Source organism: Pseudopodoces humilis, chromosome 23, assembly GCF_049639895.1.
Source record: "Pseudopodoces humilis isolate 2021_Gansu_Grassland_sample_001 chromosome 23, ASM4963989v1, whole genome shotgun sequence".
Classification (NCBI taxonomy): domain Eukaryota; kingdom Metazoa; phylum Chordata; class Aves; order Passeriformes; family Paridae; genus Pseudopodoces; species Pseudopodoces humilis.
Window position 1 is genome coordinate 486611 of NC_142222.1, and position 26289 is coordinate 512899.

Genomic DNA, 26289 nt, shown 5'->3' on the forward strand with positions numbered 1-26289 from the left:
TAGTTTTATATGCATTTAATAGTTTACCAATTGGTACAATAAGATTTTTTTAATATGCAGAAAACATGAATAAATTTTGTTTTACACAGTCTGAGAGCAACAAATCTTACTGTAAAACACAGAGCAGTATTATATACATTCCTTTACCGATTTTGTTTTGTGTCAATAGCTTCAATTAACTCCTACAGCCTGGGAACTGTTCTCTCCAATTGCAACCTCTAACAGCACTCGAACAAACATCTGACATTTGCCTTCACGTCGATGTCGGGATCGACTCTATAGCGTGAGGATTTTGCTAACTTCTCTTCAGAATGAACTCGGGGAAGCCTGAGGGACAGGCAGGACAGGAAAGCAGCTACTTATATGACACAGTGGAAAGATAAAAAGGCCAGTTAATGCCAGTTGTGACTTGCAAATCCAATGCGACCCCCCCCCACTCCCCCCCGTCCATCCCACCCCTCTATGCACGTGCTCTTGCTACAGGACTCTCGGTATTGATTTAATACACGGACGTTATATACAGCTGGACACAACAGCTCACTCCAAGGGCGCTTTTCCTTCACTCAACTCAGCATTTGCAATATTCAAATCATTAAAGGATTACCAAGCCACCACTGTCTACGAAAACAAAATATTTTTCCCTTTAAACAGCTCTCAGGGGAGTCACGAGCTGTCTAAGAGTGATTTCTCAGGCAGTTCACATGGACAGGAAGAGGCAGAGGAGAGGCAGGGACCCCATGCCCACAGTCCCCACTCACTACCACAACCAAGGGTTGTTTTCCTTTCCTCAGTGCCCTGGGCACACATTGGTCACACCACACACAAAAGCAGGATGGGTTTGTTTCACCTTCTAAAGTGCAAGATGGTACAAAACATCAACTTCTAGCTTCTACCTAAACCACAAAAGTGTTGCACTTTCTGGCCTGTGTGGCATGGCCCAGGCTAGGCTAAGTCAGGGATCTGCAGTGGCTCTGGTAACAGGCCAGAGCTGGGTCCTGACACATGCTGCCAGCTTTAGTCAGCAAGTGCCAAAGCACCAGTGAACCTCTCGCCCCCTCAGAAGCATTTAGTCCATTATCAACACAGTAACCTCACTGTTGCAGTTCTGATCACAGCAAAGGCACAGCAAAAGCTGACAGTAACAGTGGGGCCAGTTCCACAGCACGTCCCACAGTGTCCCACTCACTCCCATGCCTGTGGTGTGGCTCCCCTCCAACCAGGGCTTCAGCTTTGGTCCAGTCGGGACCATCCCTGAGATCATTCCCTGCTGCCCCAGAAGGCTCACTCTGCACAGCAGCAGTGTTGAGCCTCACACAGCAGTGACGTTGCTGCCAGCACTGGGCCTGGGTGTCCTGGTAAATGCTTCTTTGCTACAGGGAAAAAATGCAGTAGACAACTTCCACATCACAGGTACCTTTAATTTCTCATTCAGGTTTGAATTATGTACATGAGGGTGGTTTACTTTAGACTTAAATAAAGTTTCTAGGTCCTACCAGGAATTAAACAGATGTTATTACTTTCCAGTTGCAGATGCATGGAGGGATTTAAGATGCACTACTTCTGTATCTGGAATTCTCCAATAGGACAAAAAGCAGCAAATTTTTCCAGTCCAAGCAGCTAACAAACAAAACAGACTTTATTAGTGCATGCTTATGTAGCAACACACACTGAAAATGACAGAAATCACTGGATTTAAGAGATTAGCCTGGATCTTAAACTGGCTCTGAAAACCCCCACATCAGAACTCCACTTTCTCCACCGCTTCCCAGAGGATCCCACACCCCAATCCAGCTCTGCCCACAGAACAACGGGTCCTTCTGGGCTGACTGGGAGTTTCCCCCTCACCAGTGCAGTGTGTTTGCCCTCCAACCCACCCTATGCTGGTCAGAGACTCTCAGCTTTAAAAGGGACATTTTAAAAGCCATGGATTAAACCAAAGAAATAAAATAAAGCACAAATTAATCTGTTAAAACATCAGTCTTGTACTTCATTGTATTGTCAATTTTAAAGTTGATTTTTAAAAAGACCTGGTTAGTTTGATAAGTATTATAATTCTTGGTTATCCACAATGGAATCTGTCACAAAAATGCTGATTAAAATAATAATTTATAATATTTTCACTCATTTCAGATCAAAATATGTAACTTTAGGGATATGCAAATTAAAAATTGTGTACACCAAACAACATAAATACTAATAAGTGAGCTGGGCTGGTTTTGCTGATAGGATTTGGGTTTGGTTTTAATGTTTAGCATTAATTCCCACAGATCGGTGTGGGCTTTGTTCATCTTTCTTTGTTCATCTTTGGGCATCTTTCTTTTAGAAGCCTGCATGGATCTGACCTGCCATTGTCAGCTGATTCTCAAGATACTTAGTGCTTCCTTTAAAGCATTTCAGTGCTGCAGCCCAAGGTTTTTCTCCACCTGCAAACCCCAGGACGTTTTTACTGGAGCCACATTGCCAAGGTGAGGACCACCTCATTGTCCAAGGAGGCACTAAGGAAACCAAGAAACTTTTGTATACCCCCAATTTCCTGCCAGTGAATGAGGGAAGTGTCCTTTGATCCTGCTGTGTAATAGGAATTGCACATCTCTAACAAACATGGAAAGCAAACAGCAAGTTGGACCATGGCAGTCATTTGGGAGAGGAAGCTCTACTGGAAACTGGATCACTAAACTCTAGTGGGATGGACAACTCCTCCTGGAAGTTCGTCTAGCATAATAAAAAAACCAACCAAAAAACCATTTAAACTTAGTTTAACAGCACAGCTTAACCATTGAATGACCAAATAAAAAATAAATACATTTATCACATCAGCTGCGACTAAGATTTGTTGTCTTATTTCAGGTTTACAGTCAGTTCTATAAATATACCAACCCTTGCGCGATAGGAGGCCAAAACAAGTGTTTTCTGTTGATTTGGCAAATGTTTCATGACAAATATTCCAGAGTTTAATTAATTTCCATTAATTACATATAAGGTTCAGAAGATTCTGAATGCAGCCTTATTATCTAGTATTCTTAGAGAAGATTTATTAAGCACACTTAAGTGATGTTACATAGATACACATTTCTGAAAGAGCCCTACAAAACTTTTCCCAAATGAGGTCACCAACTCAGGCACCAACAGACAGCAGAAAGAAAAACAGGTATAATTATCCGACATAACGACACTGTCAACTATTCAGTTAAGTGCCCTATTCCAATCATCCCACTTCTGCCTTCTCAGGTCTGATGTGACCAATGCAAGCCCATGTTCTTAAACCTATGGTACTTCTAGACAACGTATGTAAATTTACAGTATACAATTTGGATTCACCATGCATGAATACTTTGTGTGTAACATTTAATAAGCTCAATCTACATCCAGAATAATTTACATGAAAGGACAATATTTATTTAAACAGAGCTCAATGGGTAACCATGGTATCTGAGTGCATCCAGAGGAAAAGGGGTCACTGTGAACTCCATCAGCGGCACTCCCACACTTTTACTGTTTGATCTACACTCCCAGTCACCACGTACGGGGCTGTCTTGTGGAAATCTGCCAGGAGACAAAAGCTCGCATTACCAATGAACCCAGAACTTCAGCATTTCCTACTCTCACTGAATGCCACTGCTTTTTCAAAACAATTCTACCAGCTCAAAGGCTAAATTTCAAAGCTTCTGGCTGTACTTTTGTAGCAAACTTGTATCAAGCTGTTACCAAGATCTGGTAACACCAACCAGGAATGTCCAGGAATGCAAAGTAACTCTTTTCTGACTGCTGTGCACACCTTTCTTTTCCTTTTGCTGGGCAAGCACTGACCCTAGAGCCCTCCCCAGGTGCTGGCAGGCTCTAGTGACAGGTTCCGTAACTCCCTGTCAGTTAACATCCTTATCCATGTGCAACACTGGCAGCAGAAGTGGAAAAATCCACCACACTCCAACCCTACAACTCACATGGGTAGGGGGTTTGACTAGAACTTGGGAGTTAATTTCTAGTCCATTTCTTCTACACAGAGAGCACAAGGCACCACTAGAGCCCCAAGGTGAAAGCCAGCCTAGTGCTCAGCTGCAGCCAGTGGGGAAGCAGCAGCTCTGGCATGGGGAGCAATACGTACCCAACGAGGTAACAAAGTGTTCGTGCGCGTTGAGGGTTTTCATGCATCGCTTGTTCTTGAAGTCCCAGACACGGAGAGTCTTGTCATCAGCACAGCTCAAAATAAACTTTCCCCCAGAATGGAACAGGACTCCACGTACCCAGTTATCATGGCCCACCTTGATGGGCACAAGGAGAGATCAGTCAGCAGGCTGAGAGCTGAGCAGCCCACACCTCACACTATGGCACACTGAGGGACGCTTGCCTGGCCCCACAAGGATACCACTGAACTCCTGAAACCTCTCAGATCTCACAGCTTATCTCCAGTTTCTATTATTACACCCCCATCCATTCTCCCGACAATGCAAGTTCCTGTACTTGAAGACAAACAAACAGCAGTCCTCATGTGATCTGCACCAATTCTGCTCTCCACCCCCAGCACCACCACCCAGTCCAGCCAGAATCTGAGCTGGGAACAGCAGGCTATGGCCTGCAGGAAGTCCCGCATGTGGCAACAACATGATACTTCACAAAAGACAAAATTCAGATCATTACCAGCATTTCTGAAAACAAACCAAGCTACTCATCACAGTACTGCATTCACACTATGGTTTTGGAGATAGTCAGCATTTCTTAACAACAACAAGATCTAAACCACAGAAGCCATTAAAACTGTATTTCCAGCATTTGCATTATTATAACTCTGGCTTCTCTTGAAAACATGACAAGCAAGATAATACATTTCATTAAAACTAGTTATTCATATGCAGCTATGACTGCCAGGAAAAACACCAATGGACTTACAAGTGTCATAAGGCACATGCCAGTGCTAATATCCCACATCTTAATGGTCTTGTCTCTGGATCCAGACAGCAGAAAAGGCCCAGGCTTGCCACTCTTCTTAGTCTACAGAAAATTATGGTTAAGTTATGGTATACATAGAATGGAAGTGAGAAGAGGAGGAATGAAGCAGATCCCTTCCCAGTGATATTGCTTAGTACCAAAATCACATCATACAACAGCTTACAGCGAGTAAACCCACACTGACAAAGCTGGGTCACAGGCACTGGTACTAATGCTTAGGAGAATTACACAATTTTTTAAAAGAAATGGTTGTTTGTCCTGCTGATTGTACAAGCCAAGCAACACTTTGAATACACACGTGCCTACTGGAAGACATCCTCTGTTAACAGCAGACGCAGCTCAAGTGCCACATGTCAGGACAAACGAGGATACAGCTCACACACACCTTTGTGTTCACATTCTTCATAAAATGCAGTGAAGCAGGGTTATGAATTTCTGAAAACCTCCTACTCTGAAGTGATTTGTGTGTGTGTCCGTGCACGGTGTGACCACCAGCCAAGCTCTCGCCGGCCCCAGGCGTGCAGGGACAGTGCTCCCCTGCGGGCTGTGCCCGATCTCACCAGCAGGGGGCAGGGGAGGCACCACTGCAGAGCCTGTACGGCCGCAGGAAGGGACACATGGACTTCCGTTTTAATTACTGATAATTAAAAGATTGTAAGGATCCTTTATAGATTCAAGTAAAATTTGACTGAAATAACCTGTAAAAACCATCACTAGGCAAGTCCCCGTGTTCATTGTGGCTACTTTTCCCCTGGGGTGTCTGTCTATCAGCCTTTGGAAGTGGAGAGCAAAACAGCAATGCCGGGTGGGGGATTTGACTAGAAACTGGGGTTAATTTCTAGTTCCTTCTTCTACAATTTAACATCCTTAGAATGAAATTTCTTCTGGCCTTTAGCAAGCCTTTCTTGAGGCTCACTAGAAGAGGTATCTGTGATCACACAAACTAGGATTCATATTAGTTAAGGAACGCTTTCTCACAGTAGCTGTACAGTAAAACACAGCAGCTGGTGTTTGATTTCTTGGTGCACACTGCACCCAAGGCAGCTTCATTCTGCATTCTTGACTGGCTCCTTCCCCCCTCTACCTTCCAATTGCTAAGCATCTATACAATCTTCACATTCTGCCAGAGAAGCTGCTTAACACATTTCTTTGTTGCAATACAAGACAGGGGGTCCCACTCTCACCCCTCCTTGAACAGAGCATCTCCCCAAAGTTCACTTTCACTACTGCAAAGATAGGTCCTAAACACAAAAGCTGGATGCTGGGAAGCCAAGACAGGGCTCAGCTGCACACCAAGATACTTGGACAAAAGTACTCATACACCTGCTGTAGCTGCCAGGCCCTCTGAGCCCAAAGCTCAGTGGCTATAGTGCTACACAGAGCATGGACAAAGTTCTCCCAGTGCGTGCTTGTGTAACAGCCCGCGAATGTTACCTCTGATCCTGTAGCTTCTGATATGGTGGAGTAGGAGCTCTCGGGAGCCCAGGAAATGCACTCTACCACATGCTCGTGCTCTCGGAGCTCAGCTTTGCACTCCTTTGTCGCTACCACCCACACACGCACCGTCTGGTCATTGGAGCAGCTGGCAATCAAGGTGCCATCCTGGTTGGGCCGCACCATGCGCACCCATTCTCTGTGCCCCGTGAAAGTCTTCACGCAGTAACTGTGCAAAAAACCACAGCATCACTCAAACACCGATGCAACAACCCACTGCACATGCCTTGGAAATCTGAGGACACTTAACATCTCAGTGGTCAAGATAAAATATTTTAGCACAGACATGTTTATCCTGGCAGATGATGGAGCACGCCATAAACGGTTTGTGGAATGGACGCTGACATGAGAAAGCAGTGACAGCTAAGAGCTACCAAAACTTGTTAAGGTAAAAAGCAGGAAACTTAGGGGAAAATGAGGCTGACATTACTAGTTGCATTAAACAGGTATTTCAAGAACAGGTAGAGATTTACAGGTCATTTAGGTATTAGAGAAACAACTGATAAATGGAACAAGCAAGAAGACAAAAAAAAAAAAAAATCAGGACACACCTTGATCTGTGTCCAGAAAAGTAACAGATACATTCTTTAAACTCACAGTTAACCAGTGAATTTATTTCCCAATTGGTCATGAGCTAGAGATCTACCCTCATAGCTTCCAGAAAGACAAAACCAGTTAGCTTTAATTGGTCAGTATTAACATCTAAACTCCTCTGCCTAATGATTGTGGCAGAATCCTTCAGTGAAGTACTCTAAACGGCGCATAATTTCTCAATTTAAATAGTGCCTGCTGACACTCAGATTCCTGTGTCCCATTTCTACACACAGTGGCTTCTCCTCGCTTTTGTTCTGGTGCTGTTTGCTCACAAGTGCACTTACCCTGTCTGGACTTCCCACATTTTGATAGTTTTATCCCTTGAGGCAGAAACTATATGATCTCCATTGGGCATGATGGCTACTGAAGAAACATTATGATCATGACCTAAAAACAAAATAAAACCTTTCTTAAGTGGCACTGGCAGGGTTTTCACAGAGCACGCAGGACTTGCCATTTTTTTTTATCTTGGTCAAGTAGCTACAGCAGCAGTGTGTGTTTTATGGATTAATCTTTACATGTAAACTTGAGGTTTTATGAAATAATCATCCACATTTTTAGAACCCACACAACCCAGACACTGAGCATCCTTAAAGGTGCTTTCTGTTTACTTGTGTGTATCTATGGGTCGGTGTCTATTTCTACATACCACTTCTAAAAGATGATCCTAAAAGCAAGAAAAAAGCTCTTACATAAGACTATAAAAAACATTTGCTGTCAATATTAGAATCTTATAGCTGTTGTTGTTGTACTTTCTCATTTTTCCTATGGCTTTTCAAACCCAGTGCAAAGGCAGCATTCCCATGTGATCAAACATACGCAGCCAGACCCTGCATGGAGCAGCAACAACTCCTCTGGCACTGATTTCTCCCTTCCAGTAGCCCTGCATCTGGAACACAGAGGGCTGAAGGAAGGAATCTTTCACTGATTTGAAGGCAGTCTAGCAAGCATTTAATATTTAAAGATAAAATCCCTCTAAATCCCTCAGCACCACTATGTGGGATGCTTCCCACACCATCATGCACAGTAGATTTAAGATGCTATTTCATTCCATAAACACTGCTTGTATCACCTATTTACAGAGCACTCAAAGCATCAAACTATATCCCCCCTTTTTCTTTTGGAAAATACTCTGGTCTATGACCCCTTTCCACATCAGCAGTTTTCCTGGATTTAAAAAAAACAAAACAAAACCAACTCTTCACAGGCTGCTAAATCAATCCCTTTATACCTTACCATGCATAGTTCTGATGCACTCAAAGCCCTGGAAATCCCATAGCTTAATGGTCATATCAGCAGAACAGGAGGCCAAGAGTTTGCCAGTGTGGTCAAAGGAAATATCTTGCACAGAGTCTGTGTGACCCTTCAGGGTGCGCTCAAAGTCTCCTGTCTCATAATCCCACACCTGACAAGGGAACAAACAACCTGTTAGCAGCAGCCCATTACTCTTTGTATTCTCCAGCCCCATATTTGCACTCTGCAGGCCAGTCTGACATCTTGTTCAATAATTAATCAAGCAAGAGACAGACAGCCCTAAAAAGCTTAAAGAGACATTTATTTTTCTCTACTGCTATGTGATTTTGTTACTTACAAATTAACTGAATTAATGCATATTGAAAACTGCTTTTCAGCTAACTTTAAGCATTATAAACCCAGCAGAAGAACAAGTTTCACTGTATTGATGTCACCTATTCCACAGCCAGTGTCTGGAGCACACACATACCTTTATTGTGGCATCCTCTGAAGCAGAGACCATAACACTGAAAACTGGATGGAAAATGACTCGAGTGACAGGACTCCTGTGCCCACTCAATGCATACTTCTCTGGAGGACGAGGAATCCACTCCTTAGGGTCTCGTTTCTGACCAAGAGGTCCACCTGATGTAAATTCTTCTTTTGCTTCATTCAGCTTCGATTCTAATTCCATTACCTAAATGTATGAATTTTAAAGAGACTTTTCATTTCCAGTTTTATACAAGATCTAATTCACCTTCCTGCATTAGTAATCCAAATAACAACTGACTCCAAAACTCAGAGTAAAGCAGACTGCATGGACCAAAACTGATTACCAACACTCAGTAGCACTGGTTTTAAAAATCAAACCTGAATTAATCATTTATCGTTTATTCTTTAATAATTTATAGTTAATTCTTAATAATTTAATCATTAATAATTTAGTATTTTCAAATTCCCAAGTATTTTCACAGGAAAAAAAAAGTTCTACAAAAACCCCTTTACTCACACACTGTACAAATACATCTGAATTACCATCGTGCCAAACTACCAAAGAAGGTTGTGCTAACACAAAGGAATGCTACTGTGGCAGGAATTCTGTGTCCTGTTGGAGATAGCACACATATTAACGAACAACAGAAACACTGGAGGGCTAATAAACCCCCGCTATATTAACCTGCACAAGGGATAGGACTTCATTGTTAACACACTGATTTTAGGGGATTTTTGCTTTTAATACACTCTTGAGCCACTGAAGCATGACTAAAAAGAGTTTTGTACTCTCCACTTGCAGCACAATTCCCCACTGGAATGCACTGGAGCTAATGGCTCCTTCCCTCTAGGGCTATGGCCAAAGACAACAGCATTGATTTTTCCTCTGTTCTAGTCCAGCCTGACCCTCTGCACACAGTGATTCCACCTCCCTACTCACCAACTGCCTCAAGGCACCTCTTGCCTCTCCAGCTTCAGGACTGTGCACGCCTGTTCAGTGCTGAATGCTTTCTGTGCTAACTTTTTATACATGTACATCCAGCTGATACCTACTTACCTTCTTTTGTAATCTTATAACAGATGTCCATTTTTTTTCCAGAAGTCCAGCATACTTCTTATCTAACTCTTCATTCTGAGAAGAAGCATTTAAAGAAAGAGGAAGAAAAGCAACACAGAAAAACAAATATCAGAGACGCAGAAGTAACTAAATGCTGCATTTTCTTTCCATGACAAAATTACAGTCTCATGCTACAATAATCCTAAATGAGATGAAGATAACAAACATCAGAAAATAACCATGCCAAAGCTTACTCCATGGAAGATAAAAGCTCTGAGGACTGGCTACTTTGGTCCGAGACAGAAATTAATCTACTACTATAGGGGGGCAATGGTAAAAGCTGGAGTTATCTGCATGAATAATCCATACAAAAATTAAATCTCTCTTTGTAGAGCTACACATCAATCCTTCCAATTTACTCAAATAATTTCAGCCTTTACCTTTTTTTTTCCATTTTAGTATAGCCCACTCTAATTCAGATTTTCTTGCATAAAAGTCGTGAAACTTTTAGCAACTGCATTTTCTCTTTCCCTCAGGACCATCTAACCTATTTAGATTGCTTTCCTAAGCTTTGGGAAGAGGAGACTAAATTAGGTTGATAGATAAGGCAGATAGGGGAATAATATTAGAATTTTCAATTATAAGTATGGTATTTCAATTTGTCATTTCTACTTATTTATGCAACACTAGTAGCAAATTGGAGAAATTAAGTCAAACTTCAAGCATTTTGGAAAAAGAACAATGCAAGATATGTAATAAAAAGGCAAGGATTTATCCAGCACACAGAAGTTTACTACTCAATCCAGCTGTAGCCATATGAAATGCACACTTCCTATGTTAATAAGTGGCAAAGTTAGAAATTATACCAAATCATCTGTGACAAAGGCAAATCAACAGAATGCAGTTGCAAGAAATGACTGGTCCGAGTCATTGGCACCTGTACAGTCTAAGCAAACAGAGCTGCTTACCAAAGCTGGTCACACTGTCATAGAATCACAGACTGGTTTGGGCTGGAAGTGACCTTGAATCTCATTTTGTTCCACCCCTGTGCCAGAGGGGAACACCTTCCACTAGACCAGGCTGCTCCAAGTCTGTCCAATCTGGCCTTACTGGATGATGAACTTCTACCAACTGTTTCAGCCTGCCCTCCCTACTACATGGTTACCCAAGAGGTGTGCAACAGACTCAGGCAACGACTTAACTCCTGACCCAACTCAAATCTGAAAAGAATCTTCCAACATTGGCTCTTGTATGATAAAGCAGAGGACAAAAATAATTTGGTTTTGTCTTCTTGTTTCTCAAAGATTCCCAGTGAAGTCAGCCTCCAAAGTTGCACAAATCTGGTCATAAATTTGCTTAGAAATGGTCAACTCACCCAATGATATTCTTCCCTTTTCTAGCAAGGCAATAAGCTGTGTGAGCTCATCACCTCCAGTTCTGAAACTGTCTGAGCTATCACGTAGGTAACAGACGCACAGGTTCAGAACAGATGCAGATGCCATAAAACTGACAGACTTCTAAATTAAAATATAGATAAAAATCTTGTTTGAACTCACCACATCTAATTCAGCTTCCTTTTTAAAAACCGAATATGCCTCCTCGTAGCCATTGGAACGGAGGTAATCTGCTATCGCTCGATTTCTACAAAACATTTTAAATACAATTTAAGGAGTCAGAGAAAGATTGTCATCACAACATAGCACATTCTGATCAGATCCTTGTCTATATTCCAAAGCAAAATAGCAAAAAATTTCCAGAATTTACTCAAGATAAATGTAGAATTCACAAATTGCAGCTTATATTGCAATGGGCTTACTGCAAATTGAAGAATCCATTTTCTAACCATCTTTGAAATTATATTTTCATCATTTTCCAATTCTAGTTTCAAATACCAGCAGTTCTATCAAAACTAAATAGAGAGATCCAAACCACAATACACAGTACTTAAAGGGCATGTGAACAGAGACACTCTAAGATCTATTTGGAAACAAATGCTAATAATTGAAGTTTAATGAAAATGCAATGCAAACTTAAAAATAATAATCCCTTACAGTTCATCTCGTTGCCTTTGTGACAGCACCATCGTGGCTGAGATGTCAGGTTAACGTGATCAAGCAGTGGCTTCTCCTCAAGAGCTAAAGTCTTGGGAACCCAGGATCCACAATTCAGTCTGCCACAGTGGCTTAAATCACAAGTATTTCTCCAAATGTGAAATCCAATAGGAAATCCAGAGGCATTCAACACAGAAGATTCAATCCATCTACAAGGAAAGAGAGATCATTTGTTTCCTTGAAACAAGCATTCCTCAGGCAGCTTCCTTAAGATTTATCCAAACAGCTTCTTTAAACACTCTGGCTCTACCCCAGCATGGGGGCCTTGCAGCTTCAGTGCTACACAACTGTAGCAAACAAATGACTTTTCCCACCCCAGTACCACCACCTGAGGAAGGTCCAAAGAGCCTTTGAGTAAAAGACAACACTTGTTTTCTTTTCAGTCACACGTTAATGTAGTTTACCTAGAGTTAATACTTCCTGTTGCCCACGTTTAGGGCACAGCAAATTTTTGAACAGTCCTCCAATCTTATCTGAGTGGCACCATTAACATGGGAAGAGCTGCCATGGGCCCATTACTGCAGATGGGCTCAGGCAGTGGAGTGGAGATCACAACACCTCTGGCAGTGCCAGCCAATTCAGGATATGGCTGAAATCCAACATGCTCGAGATAGTTCAAGTCAGTAGAGTTGTGCTTTTCCAAAACACAGCTCCTTAGTATCCTTTGATTCAGAAATATGAACTGCAGCATTCCCAGTGCACAACCTTCTTCAACTGGGCAGCGTCAACCTCTGGCACAGTGACATCACCAAACCCACGTTGTCAGCACTGCCTTTGCCTTCTGCACTGCAGGGACCTTGTGAGCACCACAACCATGGGAAGTGCTGAAATGGCACTTCTTGCACACCTGGCAGGTTCTGTACAGAACTCGTCATTCATTCAGGCTGCTCAGCAAGTCTGACTGACCAACCTGCCTTCAGCACTGAGATAAACTGAGGCAACACACACAGGCTCAGAGACAGCAGGTGGGTTTGTAAACTTCTGACCAACTGCTTGAGGACTGCATGCTCCTGCTGCCTCACCTCTGCCACTCCCTAGACACACAGGTACACTGACTTCAGTATCACAGCTCAATAAAAATTTCAGTAAGGAGCCTCCTTTAAACAATAGCCTGCTATGAAAAAAGTAAGGAAAATACTAAGCTGGTATCATTAATGGCTACTTATTCATCACAGGGGATCAGAGGTTTCTTTCTAAACCTGTGTAGGCCCTGCCGTCTGCTTCAAAATGCGCTTAAGCTGCAAGTTGCTTGTTTCCACCCTGCGGGTGGATCTTCCACGTTAAATGCTGCACACCATAATACTGCCCTGCAAGCCAGTTAGGATAGGAACACTCTGAACAGGCAATGCCTCATTTAATCAGTCTAACCACTTCCCTAACAGCTATTTCAGAAACAATACAGCTGAAAACTAACAGCACAGGCTGCACCCTTTCAGAGAACAGAAGCAAGCATTTCACTTCCTCTTGTCCTATACCTAATTCATGCCAGGTAAAGAGACAGCTGTGTGTCAAGAGATGTCCGGTGCTCAGTGCAAAGCAGAGTACCACATGCAAATTAAGGGAAATTCAGTTATCAGTAAGGTGCTGCAGTGCTGAGAGGCGCCCTGCAGAGGGCGCGCCGCGGGACAGCCGCTGCTGAGCCGGGCTCGGGCACGGCACTGCCGAACACACGGCAGCACAACGCACGCAAAACGTCCAAAACCTGCCTCCAGGGCTGCCAGGGGAAAACCTGAACGTGGGGTTTGTATTATGAACCCCCACTAGGCAGTGAATGCCTAGCAAATCCAGTGCCAGTGTACTGACTCCACTAAAAATCCCAATATCTCATCAATTTTGTTGTGGCATCCAGGAGAAGCAACTACAGCACATGTCTAAAAATAACAGCAATTGTGTTTGTAAGGCCATCCTTCACATGTCACCTATTTAGAAATGCCTTTTCCCTGTCAAATGTAAAGTAACCCCAAGCTTCTCCATATCCTATATCCACTTCCCAACACCTGGGCTGCTCCACAATCTAACTCTGAATTGTTAGTGAGAAACAGATCCTAGAACTAGATAAATTCCAACAGCTACAGGGCAAAACAGCTACTCCTGCTATTAGAAAGTAACAGCCAAGCCAAAGGCACCAACCAACTGATCTACAGCATCTCGCTTCTCCAGAAAGGGTCTGTTCCAAGCACCCTGCTCAGCATTCTTGACTTTTAACTACAAAGCCACCTGAAGAGAAGGCAAAGTATTTTTAGGACTGCCTCCTTCATAGAGGAAAACAGAACAGAACAAAAACAAACAAAGCCCACTGCAAACAAAAACCAAAACAAACAAAAAACCCCCCACACAAACCCACTCAAACAAGTGTTCAAACCCAAAAAGCCCAAAAGGACCACCATTAATTTCACACCTGTGCCACTATGTGCACTACCTTTCTTTCAGCTGGAGCAGACTTTTTGACATAGAGGCTTCAGTGAAGCAAGACTAACCAGTCCTCCTCCATCACCTATCAGCCACCACCGTGTTACTCCCAAACAGCTCAGCCAAGAGAGGCAGCTGGGGCTCTGGGGGAACCCTGGGGAAACCCTGGGGAACAAAAGCAACAGACACTGGCCACCTTGTATCAGCATCTTAAGGTAGTGTCATGACAAGAGTTAGATCTTTTGAAGAAAAAGGTGTCTGCACAAGAATTTTACTTTGTCCCCTATTAAATACAGGAAGAAGCACACTGAACTTAGCCACCCATGGAGTAACAGCTACTAATTAAGTGTGAACAAGCATGTGCCTTTTATTAATACCTACTTACACTCCTCCAAGTCGTAGTTTCTAACTTAAAACCTATCCGGTTCCCTATCAATAGTCTGCATATACAAAAGCACCAAGTGGCAAACCTCTGCATAAGGACAGTAACAGAGGGCTACAGGTGTAAGATCAGGTGTCTTTGTAAGCCTTTTGAAACTGGGAGCTGGCAGAACGCCTGTCACTGGCACAGGTACAACACATGCAATGGGCACCTCTCACTCCTCCTAGCAACACAAATCCTGCACGGTTTTCAACACAACACAAACCCTTCCTTACAAAACGTACTGCTCAGCTCCACTAACAGCAGCAGATCCTTAGCAGGCAGCTGCACCTCATCCCAGCTGCCCACCTTTCTACCCAGCTACGGACCAGCTTTTATATTGAGGACTGGTAGAAACGTCAGAGCAGTAAGGAGAGCAGACCTACTTCAATCCTTCGGTGCTGCAGGACTAGAGAGTGGAATGCTAAAGCATAATCGTTAAAAAAAAATTAATCTAAAAAGAGACAGCCAAGAATCATCACAGGCCAGAATTTTTCCCTGCACAAGCTTCTAAAGTGCAGAGAATTATTGATGAAGAGCAACAAACTGAGCAGAAATACCTGAAAAGCAGAAGAACCCTCTCCTGTAAGGGAAGGTGAAAACAGTACAGTTCAGATTCATCTCACCTTCTCATTTGAAAAAATAAAATAAAATAAATGGGACCCCCTGTTTCTTCATGTCTGACCATCACTCCTCAGAGATTCCTGAGCTTCACCACACTGAAGACATGCTCAGTTGCAGAGCCAGTGCCACCTGGGCAGCACACACCCCTTGGGCAGCTGGCCACGAGCAGGGCACCCTGCCAGCCCCACACCACGCTGGCAGCAGGCACCACTGGCCTGGCACCGACAGGAACACGCTCTTCCCTGGGGTGACTGAGGATTCAATACACCCTGCTGCTTCCTGCCTTCAAACACTGCATTCTTCCACTGATGGGTATCTGTGCTTCAAGTGCTTCCTAGATTACTGGAGAATTTCACAATAACTTAATTTGAGACCTGCAAATGATTCATAAATGCACCAACAGCAAAATGAAACAAGTTCAGCTCCATTTGTTAGCTGACACAGCTCTACAGGAGGTATCCAAGTAGCTACACACTCAGTCAAAGCAATGAGATAGGGAAAAAATAATCACTCTTAGGCAAGAGATTCCCCTCAGCTCATGGTATGTCATGCCAATAAATGATACACCTTGGCTTGTACGTATTTCTATGACTGTGTTCATATTTCCTTCAGGAGACACTTAAATATTTTCTATAAGTATTCTCCAAATAAAACTGAGAAACAGACTATGAAATCAAATTGATTCATCAGCATTTTAGTCTCACCCTGACAAAAATATGTGTTCATTTACCAGAAGAAGCATCAAGCAAGAGCAAAATTACTGGAATTAAAATTTCTAGTGCCCATTCTGTACATACAAAAAAATAAATCACATCTAGTCTGTAAATTTCTTCAGAGTTCATTATGATTTTGTTTAGCAGAGTATACTGGACGTTAAACAGTACTAAAATCTGGGTTATATACCTAAGCCCTTCCAAATCCACATTTTCAGAAGTGTATCCTGAGGTACCAAACTCCACCATCACAACAAACCTCAGCGTGTTCCACAGGATTCTGTCAGTAAGCTTGGTTCAAGGTTCTCCACTGCCTTTGTTTGCTCCTATTAAGTGTGTCATAAACACTTTTAAGGACCAAAACCATAAACAAACCCCTAAAATGGCTCAACTAACTAACAGTGCCCATTTCTGCTGTTCAGAAAGTCACAGCAGAAGTCATTCCCAATTGAGCTGTGGTCCCTCTCACCAGCAGTGAGCTCCCCTCTCCCAGGAGTGAGGCACAGCAAACCCCGCTGTGCCAGCGCCTCTGTCACTGGCAGTGCTCTGCTACCACAGTGAGGTGTAAGAAGACCAAAAAATCAGCTTCAACTTCATTGCTTGGTTCACGACACTGGCAGCAGCAGTGAACTGTTCCACACACCAGCACGACCACCCCAGGTTCACTCTGCTGCTGCTGCTGCTGTCCAGCAACCTCATCTGGTAGTGCATATCCCAAATATATGTCCATGGCTCCTCCAGGAACTTATCAGTAAATTAATTCAATTTCTGCAGTTTCTAGGACCATTGCTTAGGCTCCATAAACAGTCTTCTCCACAAAAACACAAGCTTGGTAAACTAAGCATGTAACTGTAGCTCATTATATTAAAAATTAGAAGAGATACATGGCAACAATTACAGAGCTAAAGCATCAGCAGATACAGAACAGACTAGCATAGTGCAGCTCTGAAAGCTCAACAAAGCTTTACCTCAGCACTGCTGTGCTTCAGGAATTCTACATTTTTGCCCTTTTTTTTTCAGAATTCTAATAGTTTAGTTAATTCAGCTACAAGACCATTTTTTCCATATTATTATGACATTTTTTAATGATATTCTACAAGAACTTTTATTGAAGGAAACAAAATCAGACCTCACTTTCCCATTCCCAGATTGCCAGCTCAGGCACACCTAAATACAAAGCATTTGGGTGTTGAAAAGGCACATGAGCTATCACCAGCAACAAGAACACAAAACTGGGTTCACACTGTGAAATCAATTAAGAGTTTTCCATTACTCACATTTAGGTTCAAATTTAAATCTTAATTTATCATTTAAAATGTCAATAACCTGTATAAAACTTAAAACATTTCGGAGCGTCCAGCTACATGCTACCAACTTTCAAGTGGTTTCTCTAACACATTCTGTCATTCTTAAAAGGTTTTTCTACCTCAAAGAAAACTCTTGGAGTTTACTTCTGACTTGTTAATATACCCAAAATCCTATTTCAGTTAGCTCCCTCTCTTCAGCTAATTTTACAATCCTCTTGAATGGCCAGTCACTTATGAAAACCAAAGGCCACCAAAAAGAGTAACTGAATTGATACAATCAGAATTAAATTCCACAATTCTTTAAAGCTGAAAGGATCCATTTGTGCATTAATAAAGGAGAAACTCTTGTTGCATTGTCTCTTGCTACATGGCTGGCACAGGAGTTCCTTGCAAGGTTTTCTGACAGTGTATCCTGTTTCATAACATTAACAAGAGAACTGAAAGTGATTATTTGGGAGTATTCCCAGGCAATTAGAGCTTCAGCCCTTATGGAAGAACTATACCACATGAATTGTTCTCTTACATCTCTGGATTATGTTGCTAAATTCTACCAAGTATATAAGAAAACTTCCCTTAAATTAATTTTTAATGGGTCTGATTCTGTTTTAAAGCCCATAAGCAAACAGCTGTTTTATCAAGTTCAAGCCACAGAATAGGACGACTCTTTCCACAAATGTACTCAGAACCAGATTCCACAGAAGTGAAGTAATATCCATGGTACCTGGGCATAACTATTAGGACCTGAAAAGGGTTCCTAGATACATCTCTATCTGTTGACAGGGAAGAAAAACAGTAACAAGTTAAATAATCCAGTTCCTCTCCCTCCTCCATCTTACCCCCCGTTACTGCAGGAAAGCTCATCCACAGTAGAATCACCCAGGCACAGCCACGCAGCTGCTCTCAGAGCAGCAAGCAGACCTTATCCTTGAAAACGCTGGAATCCATCACCTGCTAAGCCGGCAGGGATGAGTCGGAGAATATGAGAAAGCTACTCATTTATGAGCTGGGTTAATCTTTTTTCCACTTTTCAGCCTACATCAGTAAAGCTGGCTGAGGGATTATGACAAAGTGAGCTCCAACAGCTATCTGATTTGGGAAAAACAAAACAAGAAGCAAATCTGATCTGAATTACAACTCTAAGCCTTATTTTTAATTCATATGTTTAGTAAGCCTGTTATTCTGCAATTAAGGGAAGTCTCAGAATGCCTGTAGGTCAACACTTTGCTTGATACATCAATGTAGTAGTATCCACAGAGTAGAGCATTCTGTGCAGTGTTCGTAATAATTCACAAAAAACATTTTCTGTTTCAGTTCAGTTACAGACTTATCAAAGGAAATATATTTTTAATATGAAAAAAGTGAAAATTTTTTATGCCTGTTTTCTTCTCCATTTCACTTACTTCTACAGCTTTTGCTAAAAACCTGATACAGTAGTTTAGTTCTGAAAATAATTCAACACCAAATCCATGGGGAACTAGAAAGCAATCTGTAGCAGATCAGATATAGTGCCTATGTTCCAAAGACATGGAATGCAGGTTGCAATTACAGCTGAAAAATAAAGCTAAGGAATGTCATCAAGATGCTATAAACCAGGAGCAGGTTGGCTGCTCCATGCAGCATGCTGCCTGAAGAAAGGCCTGTGCATTTTGAAATCAACTCCTATGGCCATCTGCTTTCCCATATTATTTCAAGCTAAGTTTTTAGCACATCACTGGTAGTCACTACCCACCTTTAGGACTGCAAAACAACGAAAAACATTTCTGGCCTTGTTACCTTCCCAGGCATCAACACTAAGTGACTTTGAGGAATCTGGACCAAATTTGCTTTGAAAATATATTATTTTTTTTCCAAGAAGACTTTAAATTAATTCACTCTTGACATTTTTTCTCCATGTATCACTTCAGTTTTGCAATTCTGATAGAAGCATGATACAAGAAATTCTCAGAAGAAACATCTTGAGCACTGTCACATCATCTCATTTTAGAGCCTTTGAGCTTCCTCCAGGTCAGAGCTCCAGCCTGAAGTCCGTGTGTAGGCTTTTGTGGAAAACAAAGGAAAACATCCTTCCTCTAACCTCCCTGTCCAACTCTGTGTGAAAATGCAGGTAAATTTATCTACCAACAACAGGAAGAAAATAAAAGCTTTTAACATGTGTGAAGAGGTTTTTGACATGGCACTCTGCACACTGCTACTCGGGTGTTGTGACAGCGGTAGGACAGCAAGCAGGGCCAGTGTTACGGGGCTCGATATTACACGCTGCTACTCAACACTTGCTCAGAGCAAAACACATCAGGGTCAGCTGGATGACTCCAGCAGGGTATTTTTCAGTATCATTACTGCTAGGCCAAATAACATATACACATTTTGGGATAGCAATTCTAGACTACCAGGAGAAGAGTGCTGCACCTAGATATGTCTGTCAGCAGGCATGCACTGGACTCGAACTTTGTTCTTCTCAGTTCTTCCTCCCATAATTCTCTGGCTTGAAAAATTAAGTAGCAGATTTGTAACTGTAAAGGAGGTCACAGGACAATATCCAAATTTAAATCATTCAATCATTAAACTGCATGTTATACTGAAAATGTGGTATTAACAAAAACAACTTCAAATTGACTAAATTTATACAGAAAAATATCCAGAAGGGAACTTAAAGGAATGCTTATGTTAAAACTTTAGAAACAGGGATAGGTGTAAACCACAAAGAAATCCAAACAAGAACTTAGACAGAACTTCCACTATTCAATCATGACAACACTGTTGGTCCTTTAGCCATTTTCAAAGCTTGTTAACCAAAATTGGCTTCACTTGCTCAGGGGTGGGGGAGGGGGGGGGAAATGGAACGGACCCAAAACCAAAAAGTTCATCGTAATTATCATCTATAACATCTTATTCTATTGCAGGGAACAGTGTTCAACCTTTCATGAAGTTAGTACCAAAAATAATGAAATCAGGGTTCTGGTAGAAGGTATCTTGTTTTTCCTATCACCAACCTTCACCTACTACACTCTTGCCTCTAAAACAGAGCTGAAGGTGAGAGAACCAGAAACTTCTACCATTACAGATTTAACAGACACCATCTGTTTAAAATACATACAAACACTCATTAATGACATCATCCTCTTAATAGATTGCAAAGATATGAGCATTTAAACAAACCAAATTGCTTATCCAATTTCTTTCTTCATCCCAAAAAGCATGTGAATCCAGCACAAGACAAACTGCCAATGTTGTTTCTTTATGGAAGAAACAGCCATTTATCTGCATCAAACAGCCTAGATGCTTTCAGCTGATTTTCCCCTAGTCTTAAAGAAGGATAAACTTAACACCTTTGCTTTAGTATTAAGCAGAAAAACAAGACAGAGGCAATCTCAGGGGGAGGTGGGGAGGGAACACTTGTCTGTCTAATTAAACCAGAAGAACTTAGGGTTTGTTGAGCACAACAGGAACAATTAACACAGATACAAGAGGCAAAGTATAAATAATCTCAGTCATGAATGCTCCTGCGCTAGCCCAGATGCAAACCAGTACAGCACCACCCCACAGAGCCTGTCACCTACCTCACAAGAGGTGTGACAGCTGAGTCACCAACCAGCCCCAGAACAAGAGGTGCTTCTGAACAGCCTTCAACCAGCTCCCTCAGCAGGGACCTACTTAACAACGGATCCAAGGAAATTACAGGACAGACACTGCTGCACCACGTACAAACCTCAACCACGGATGGTCCCATCTCTGGAAACACCTTCTCAAGGCAGCAAGTGGTTACTAGTAAAAATTATCAGGTAAGTCTTCCAGAACCAACAGAATCACAACCACAAAGGTGTATTTATTACATTCATTTAATCAAAATCCTTATCCAAAGTCCACAAGCAGCCAAGCCAAGCTGCAGAGCTCACTCAGAAGCAATACCTTTAAGAAGGAAATGGCGAAAATAAATTCCAAATGTATTAACTAGCAGGTACTTTGAATTAATGTTTATTTTTTTACATAGTTATACATGCATCAGTGCTCTTGGTACTGGCCAGTGTGACAATGCTGTGCACAGCATTAGTTCTGAAAGTACTGTATGTTTAAAGTCTCAAGGAAATGGAGTTCAGCATACACTTACTCCCTAAGTAGTATTTTTCTTTTAAATTTCCTGACAGTAGATGCCAGTAGGAAGTGAAATGATAGGTGGCTTCCAAGACAGTGAACTAAAAGCGAGAGAGTCTAAATCACACCTATCTAATCCCTTAAGGACAGAGCAGGAGCTCAATAAAAAAGCAAACAGAATAAGCTTTTAAACATTATGAATGAGACAAACATTGCCTCATCCAGGTCCTGCATCTTCTGAGAGGAAAAGGCCCTTCTTTAAACAACTGAGATAAGATACAGGTTAGCAATACACATCTGTTGGGCTAATGCCAGCAGCAGCTGGCATCTCCAGGGTAAAACTGGAATTCTGTTCTTCATCAGACAAAATCCTGGTTCTCACCAATGCTTTTAATATGTACTGTTCATCAGCAGGTCTTAGAACATGGCAGGAATGAAGAAAAGTTTTGTTTTAAAATAACTGTAATACATGAAAACCAGACATTTAACCTGACCTAGGTTAAGGACCCCACCATTAAGCTGAGCTGACAGAGCTACAGCTCACACCACACCTCTGCACCTCAGTGGTGGCACAGTATTGCCCACAGAGCACAGCCATTCATACCCCCCTAGCAGGGACAGCATTCAGAGCAAGAATTCTGAGGAAACAGCTTTATGTACTTGAAAATTGATTTTAAACAGGTCGGGATTGTATCTTAGTGTGAATGTCTACTTTTAAAAACTTGAAATGCAGCCTACTCTGTCAGGCAGATCAAAAGATCAAGTAACATCACCCGTGAATAAAACCCTCAAAAGCCACATTAGGAGCCCCATTTCCCTTGTGTTAGGTAATAAAGCAGCTCCTGAGAAAGCCCCTGAACCCAGGCAAGCCTTCACCAGTGCAATACATTTTTAGTAGTCAGGTTGTCCTGCCAATGATACTCAAGCTCTTTTATAAAAGGGATAAAGAGGAGCCAGTTGTAACATCACTGACAGATATGAAAGTATGGACAGTGCATAATTTAACGACTTTTCTGCAACAAACCTCACAGGAGAATCCCAGCACCATTCTATCAAGACACATGGCTCTGACCCTTGGGAAAGATCTTCAGTTGCCATCACAAATTACATGTTAGAGGCTGGAACCTCCTCCACACCCTATAGGAAATCTGAAATTATTATCTATTAATAATCATTACAGATTTATATTGTCCTCTTGATTTCCTGAATTTAGGCCTACACAGTTCTTATTTTCAGTCTGAAAAGTATTTCAGTGCCCACTTCATGGACATTTCAGCTGCTCTGCCAGTCTTTGCCTCTAGTTTAGAAAATGGGCCTGAAGTTCACCAAAGTAGAAGAGAGGTTGATCTAAACCAAACTATTCCAATGTCACTCTCCTTCCTACTATGGCAATTCCAACCCCTCTAGTTCAGGAATACAGGGCAGCTACAGAGGGTTGTAAAAAAAACTTACAAACATATGCAGTCTATACCTGAGCTACCCTGAAGCAGAGGGGTCCTACTGTTTTCCCAGAATACTCCACAAGAAGTATAAATACATTGTAATTAATGATGGACACTGGCTACTGAGTTTTTCATGGAAGACAAAGTTGGAGTGCTGGACAAGGCAGTCAGCAGACGTTGATTTTGGAGCTGTCCCATCCACAGCAAGTTGGATAGACAGCAAGTTGAGAGCAAAGACACAACCGGAGCTCCCAGGCTGGGAGGTGTGCGGGAGCTAGGACAGGGCACAGGAGTCAGCAGGACAGGCAAGACAGAGCCCGTGAGCAGCCAGAAAGGAACTGCCGATGCCTTTTGCTTCTGTAGAACCTAAATGAACAATTAATCCTTGTAGAAAAACTGACTGCCATCATTTCAAGGGCAAAAATCAACAAAAGCTGTTAAGATGGTGAGCGTTTTACTGGGTTCTTCATTGGCCTTAGCCTGGATGTGCATTAGACTCAGGTATTTAGCTCATGCAGCCACTGAATCCTGGAACATCTACTCCAAGTGAATGAACTAGAAATAATGTAGAAACCACTGTCCCTTATTTTAATTTTGGACATACTAAGAGAAACAGTCTCTTTCTTGTGTACCCATCTCTTATCACCAACTACACTCCAGAACTGAGCTCCCCATGAAAAAGCAAAACCTCAGCCTGCTTCAGAACCATCCATGTTCAATGCTGTACTTGCTCCAATCAGCACTGAAATCAGACGGGAATGCCATGAGGCACATGTGGAACAGGAGAGCAATTCCGCAGGCAGTCCTTCCTAGATGCTTCCTCCAATCCCTATTGTATTCCCCAAATCCTTTGTTCAAATGCTTTTCCTACACAACTTTAAGCAGTAGTAAGTACCCAAGGGGGACAGCAATGCTCTTAGAGAGCTACAGTGCTCAGAGGGGCTTCCAAAATCCTGAGATGTCATTTTACACAGACTTGGCACATGACGAAGGGCAATGCAATCCAGTCTGTACACTGACAGCAGCCACTCCACTGTGGTCACCAGAGAAACCAGGGATTGTCTTTTTCTGTGTGCCCACCCATAATCCGCTCTAACCAAGAAGTTCCATGAACAAATAACAGCACGAAGCCACAATACAGAGGCTTCTCTAGATTCCAGAGAATCCTGTGTGTAAAACACCCGCACAAAAATTGTAATTCTTATCTAAAGTGTAAATAAAATCAATTCAACAAGTGCATATCTAAGTGGATAAATTGAAGCGGTTATCAGACAAAAAAAATCCGGCTTTGCAACAGCGACTGGTCACTTCTCACTGCCAGACAAATCAAAATCCACCCTGCAGAAAAATCAGCCTCAGAACAGAATGTGAGATTTGTTTCATTTCCGAAGCTTCCTGCACCATTAGATTCTTTCCTAAAGAAGAGACTTCATTGTTACGGCAATTAGTATTCCTCCACCCCGGCAAAGGGAGGAAAAAAAGCTCTGAAAGGGTAATCGAGCCATTTCGCAGCTTTGCCTCCTTACTCCACCCAGTCTCTTCCCTGCTCAATGGCTGCTCACAGCATCCACAAACATGGGAACAGCAACAGAAACACACAAAAACGAGATGCCTGAGAACAAGCCGGATATTTGCAACGCATCTTACAGTTTAAAAATATTTTCTTTGTTTAGTTCCCCAATATAATTTTCCTATTCAACAAAATTACTCTAAGGGCAAATAACATTCTGACAGCAGACCCTCCCTCTCCCGAAAAGCAGCCAAATGCTGCACAATCATTTACAAAATGATCATCACTGAACGGAGGTTCTTTAACCATCACCTCCTAATGCCATGAACAATACTGTCATAGGAACATACACTTAAAAGAATCACCACAAAAATACATCATTTAGCCAGGTCAATATGCCCAAACATTAATTATATAAAAACGGTGTTTATTAGAGATTTTTAATATAGCTTAGATTAACCTTCCCCCATCCTTAGTAGGCAATTCATTATGAAAGGACTTGACCTGCACCAACCAAGCCCACTGCTGCAGCACTATCGGCGAGGAAATGGTTCGAGTGATACCATGGCAAAGAAAGGGAAGGTGTCACATTATTATTGGTATTAAAGGTCAAGTTTCATTGCATCCACCTTAAAGAAAAAAACCAAAAACAACAACAGCAAAAAAAAAAAAATCTCACGCCCACAGAACTGAACAAACCCCAAACTTTTCAAGGGAGGCACCACTCCTACCCCCCCAGCTTCTATCAAAAGCCCTGCCTGCATATAACCTCCTGCCGAAACAAAACCTCGGGAGTACCAATTAATACAGAATTTTAGCAATATTATAAGGTTTTCACGAGAATCCTGTGCACCTGCAGCCATCCAGGCAGTGATATGACCCCCAGAAGGAGAGATCAGACCTCCCTCCCCCGTTTTACTGCAGCTGGTTCTGAAGGTCTGAGCCACCTCCTATCGTTGCTGCCCTGCTGAGCACTGCAGGAAAACTGGGGATGCGAAACAAATTCTGAAACAACACCTACTCCTTTCCGTGGATTATTAATTCTCGTCTTGTTTTCGGTGCCTCGGCCGCGCTGGCGATTTGGGCCATCGCCCTACGCCCGGCCCTGGCCGGGGAGAGGGTGACAGGGGAAAGCCCCGGCAGGAACCGGGGAGGGATGCTCTGAGCACACACCGGGCCCGTCGATCCTGAATGCTATTTTATCGCTAATTACCCTGGTCCATCGCCTCCTCCCGGTATTTGCTAAGTCACGGACAGAGCGGCGAGGCCCGCGGGGGGGGACACGGGCCCGGCGGCGGCTCCGCGCCCGCCCCGCCGCTCCCGCCGGGCCCTGTTTTCCTGCAGAGTCACCGCGGGAGCAGGGCCGGGGGCCGCGGGGAGCGCGGGAGCCGCGCCCCGGCCACCAGAGCCCCCACACACAGAGCCGGGGGGGAGGACACCGGCCCGGCCCCCCCGCCGCCCCCCGCCCCGCCCGGTCCCTCCTCACCAACGGGCGCGGCCGCCATTTTGAGAGCGAGGAGAGAAGGGGGGGAGCGGGGCGAGGGCGGGGAGCGGGAGAGGAGGGGGAGAGCAGAGAGGAAAGCGGCTCGGGCCCTGGACCGGGACAACCCACGGGCCGGGGACGCGGCGGGCCCCGGCCTTACCGAGCCCCGCCAGCGCCGCCGCTTCGCTGTGCTGCGCGAGGCCGGCGCCACCCGCCTGTCCCACTCACCGGCGCGGCGTCCCGGTGCGGGGTCAGGGTCCCGGTGCGGGGTCGCGGTCCCGGTGTGGGGGACCCGGTACGCGGTCCCGGCGCTCGAGGACGCTCCGCTCGCTCCGCGCTGTCAGAGGCGCCGCGGCCGCCGGGAGG

The 26289-nt window shown here is 43.2% G+C and overlaps 1 protein-coding gene across 1 annotated transcript; it reads right to left on the reverse strand.

Moving 5' to 3' along the window:
* PAFAH1B1 (platelet activating factor acetylhydrolase 1b regulatory subunit 1) lies at positions 1–26289 on the reverse strand. The gene is made up of 11 exons (XM_005525648.3): positions 26152–26289; positions 11866–12074; positions 11371–11455; positions 9815–9889; positions 8756–8962; positions 8269–8437; positions 7317–7419; positions 6379–6607; positions 4885–4986; positions 4103–4259; positions 1–3543 (listed from the first exon to the last, which is right to left on the reverse strand). Exons 2-11 carry the CDS (start codon positions 11895–11897, stop codon positions 3470–3472), a joined length of 1233 nt encoding a protein of 410 aa, XP_005525705.1. The 5' UTR covers positions 11898–12074; positions 26152–26289; the 3' UTR covers positions 1–3469.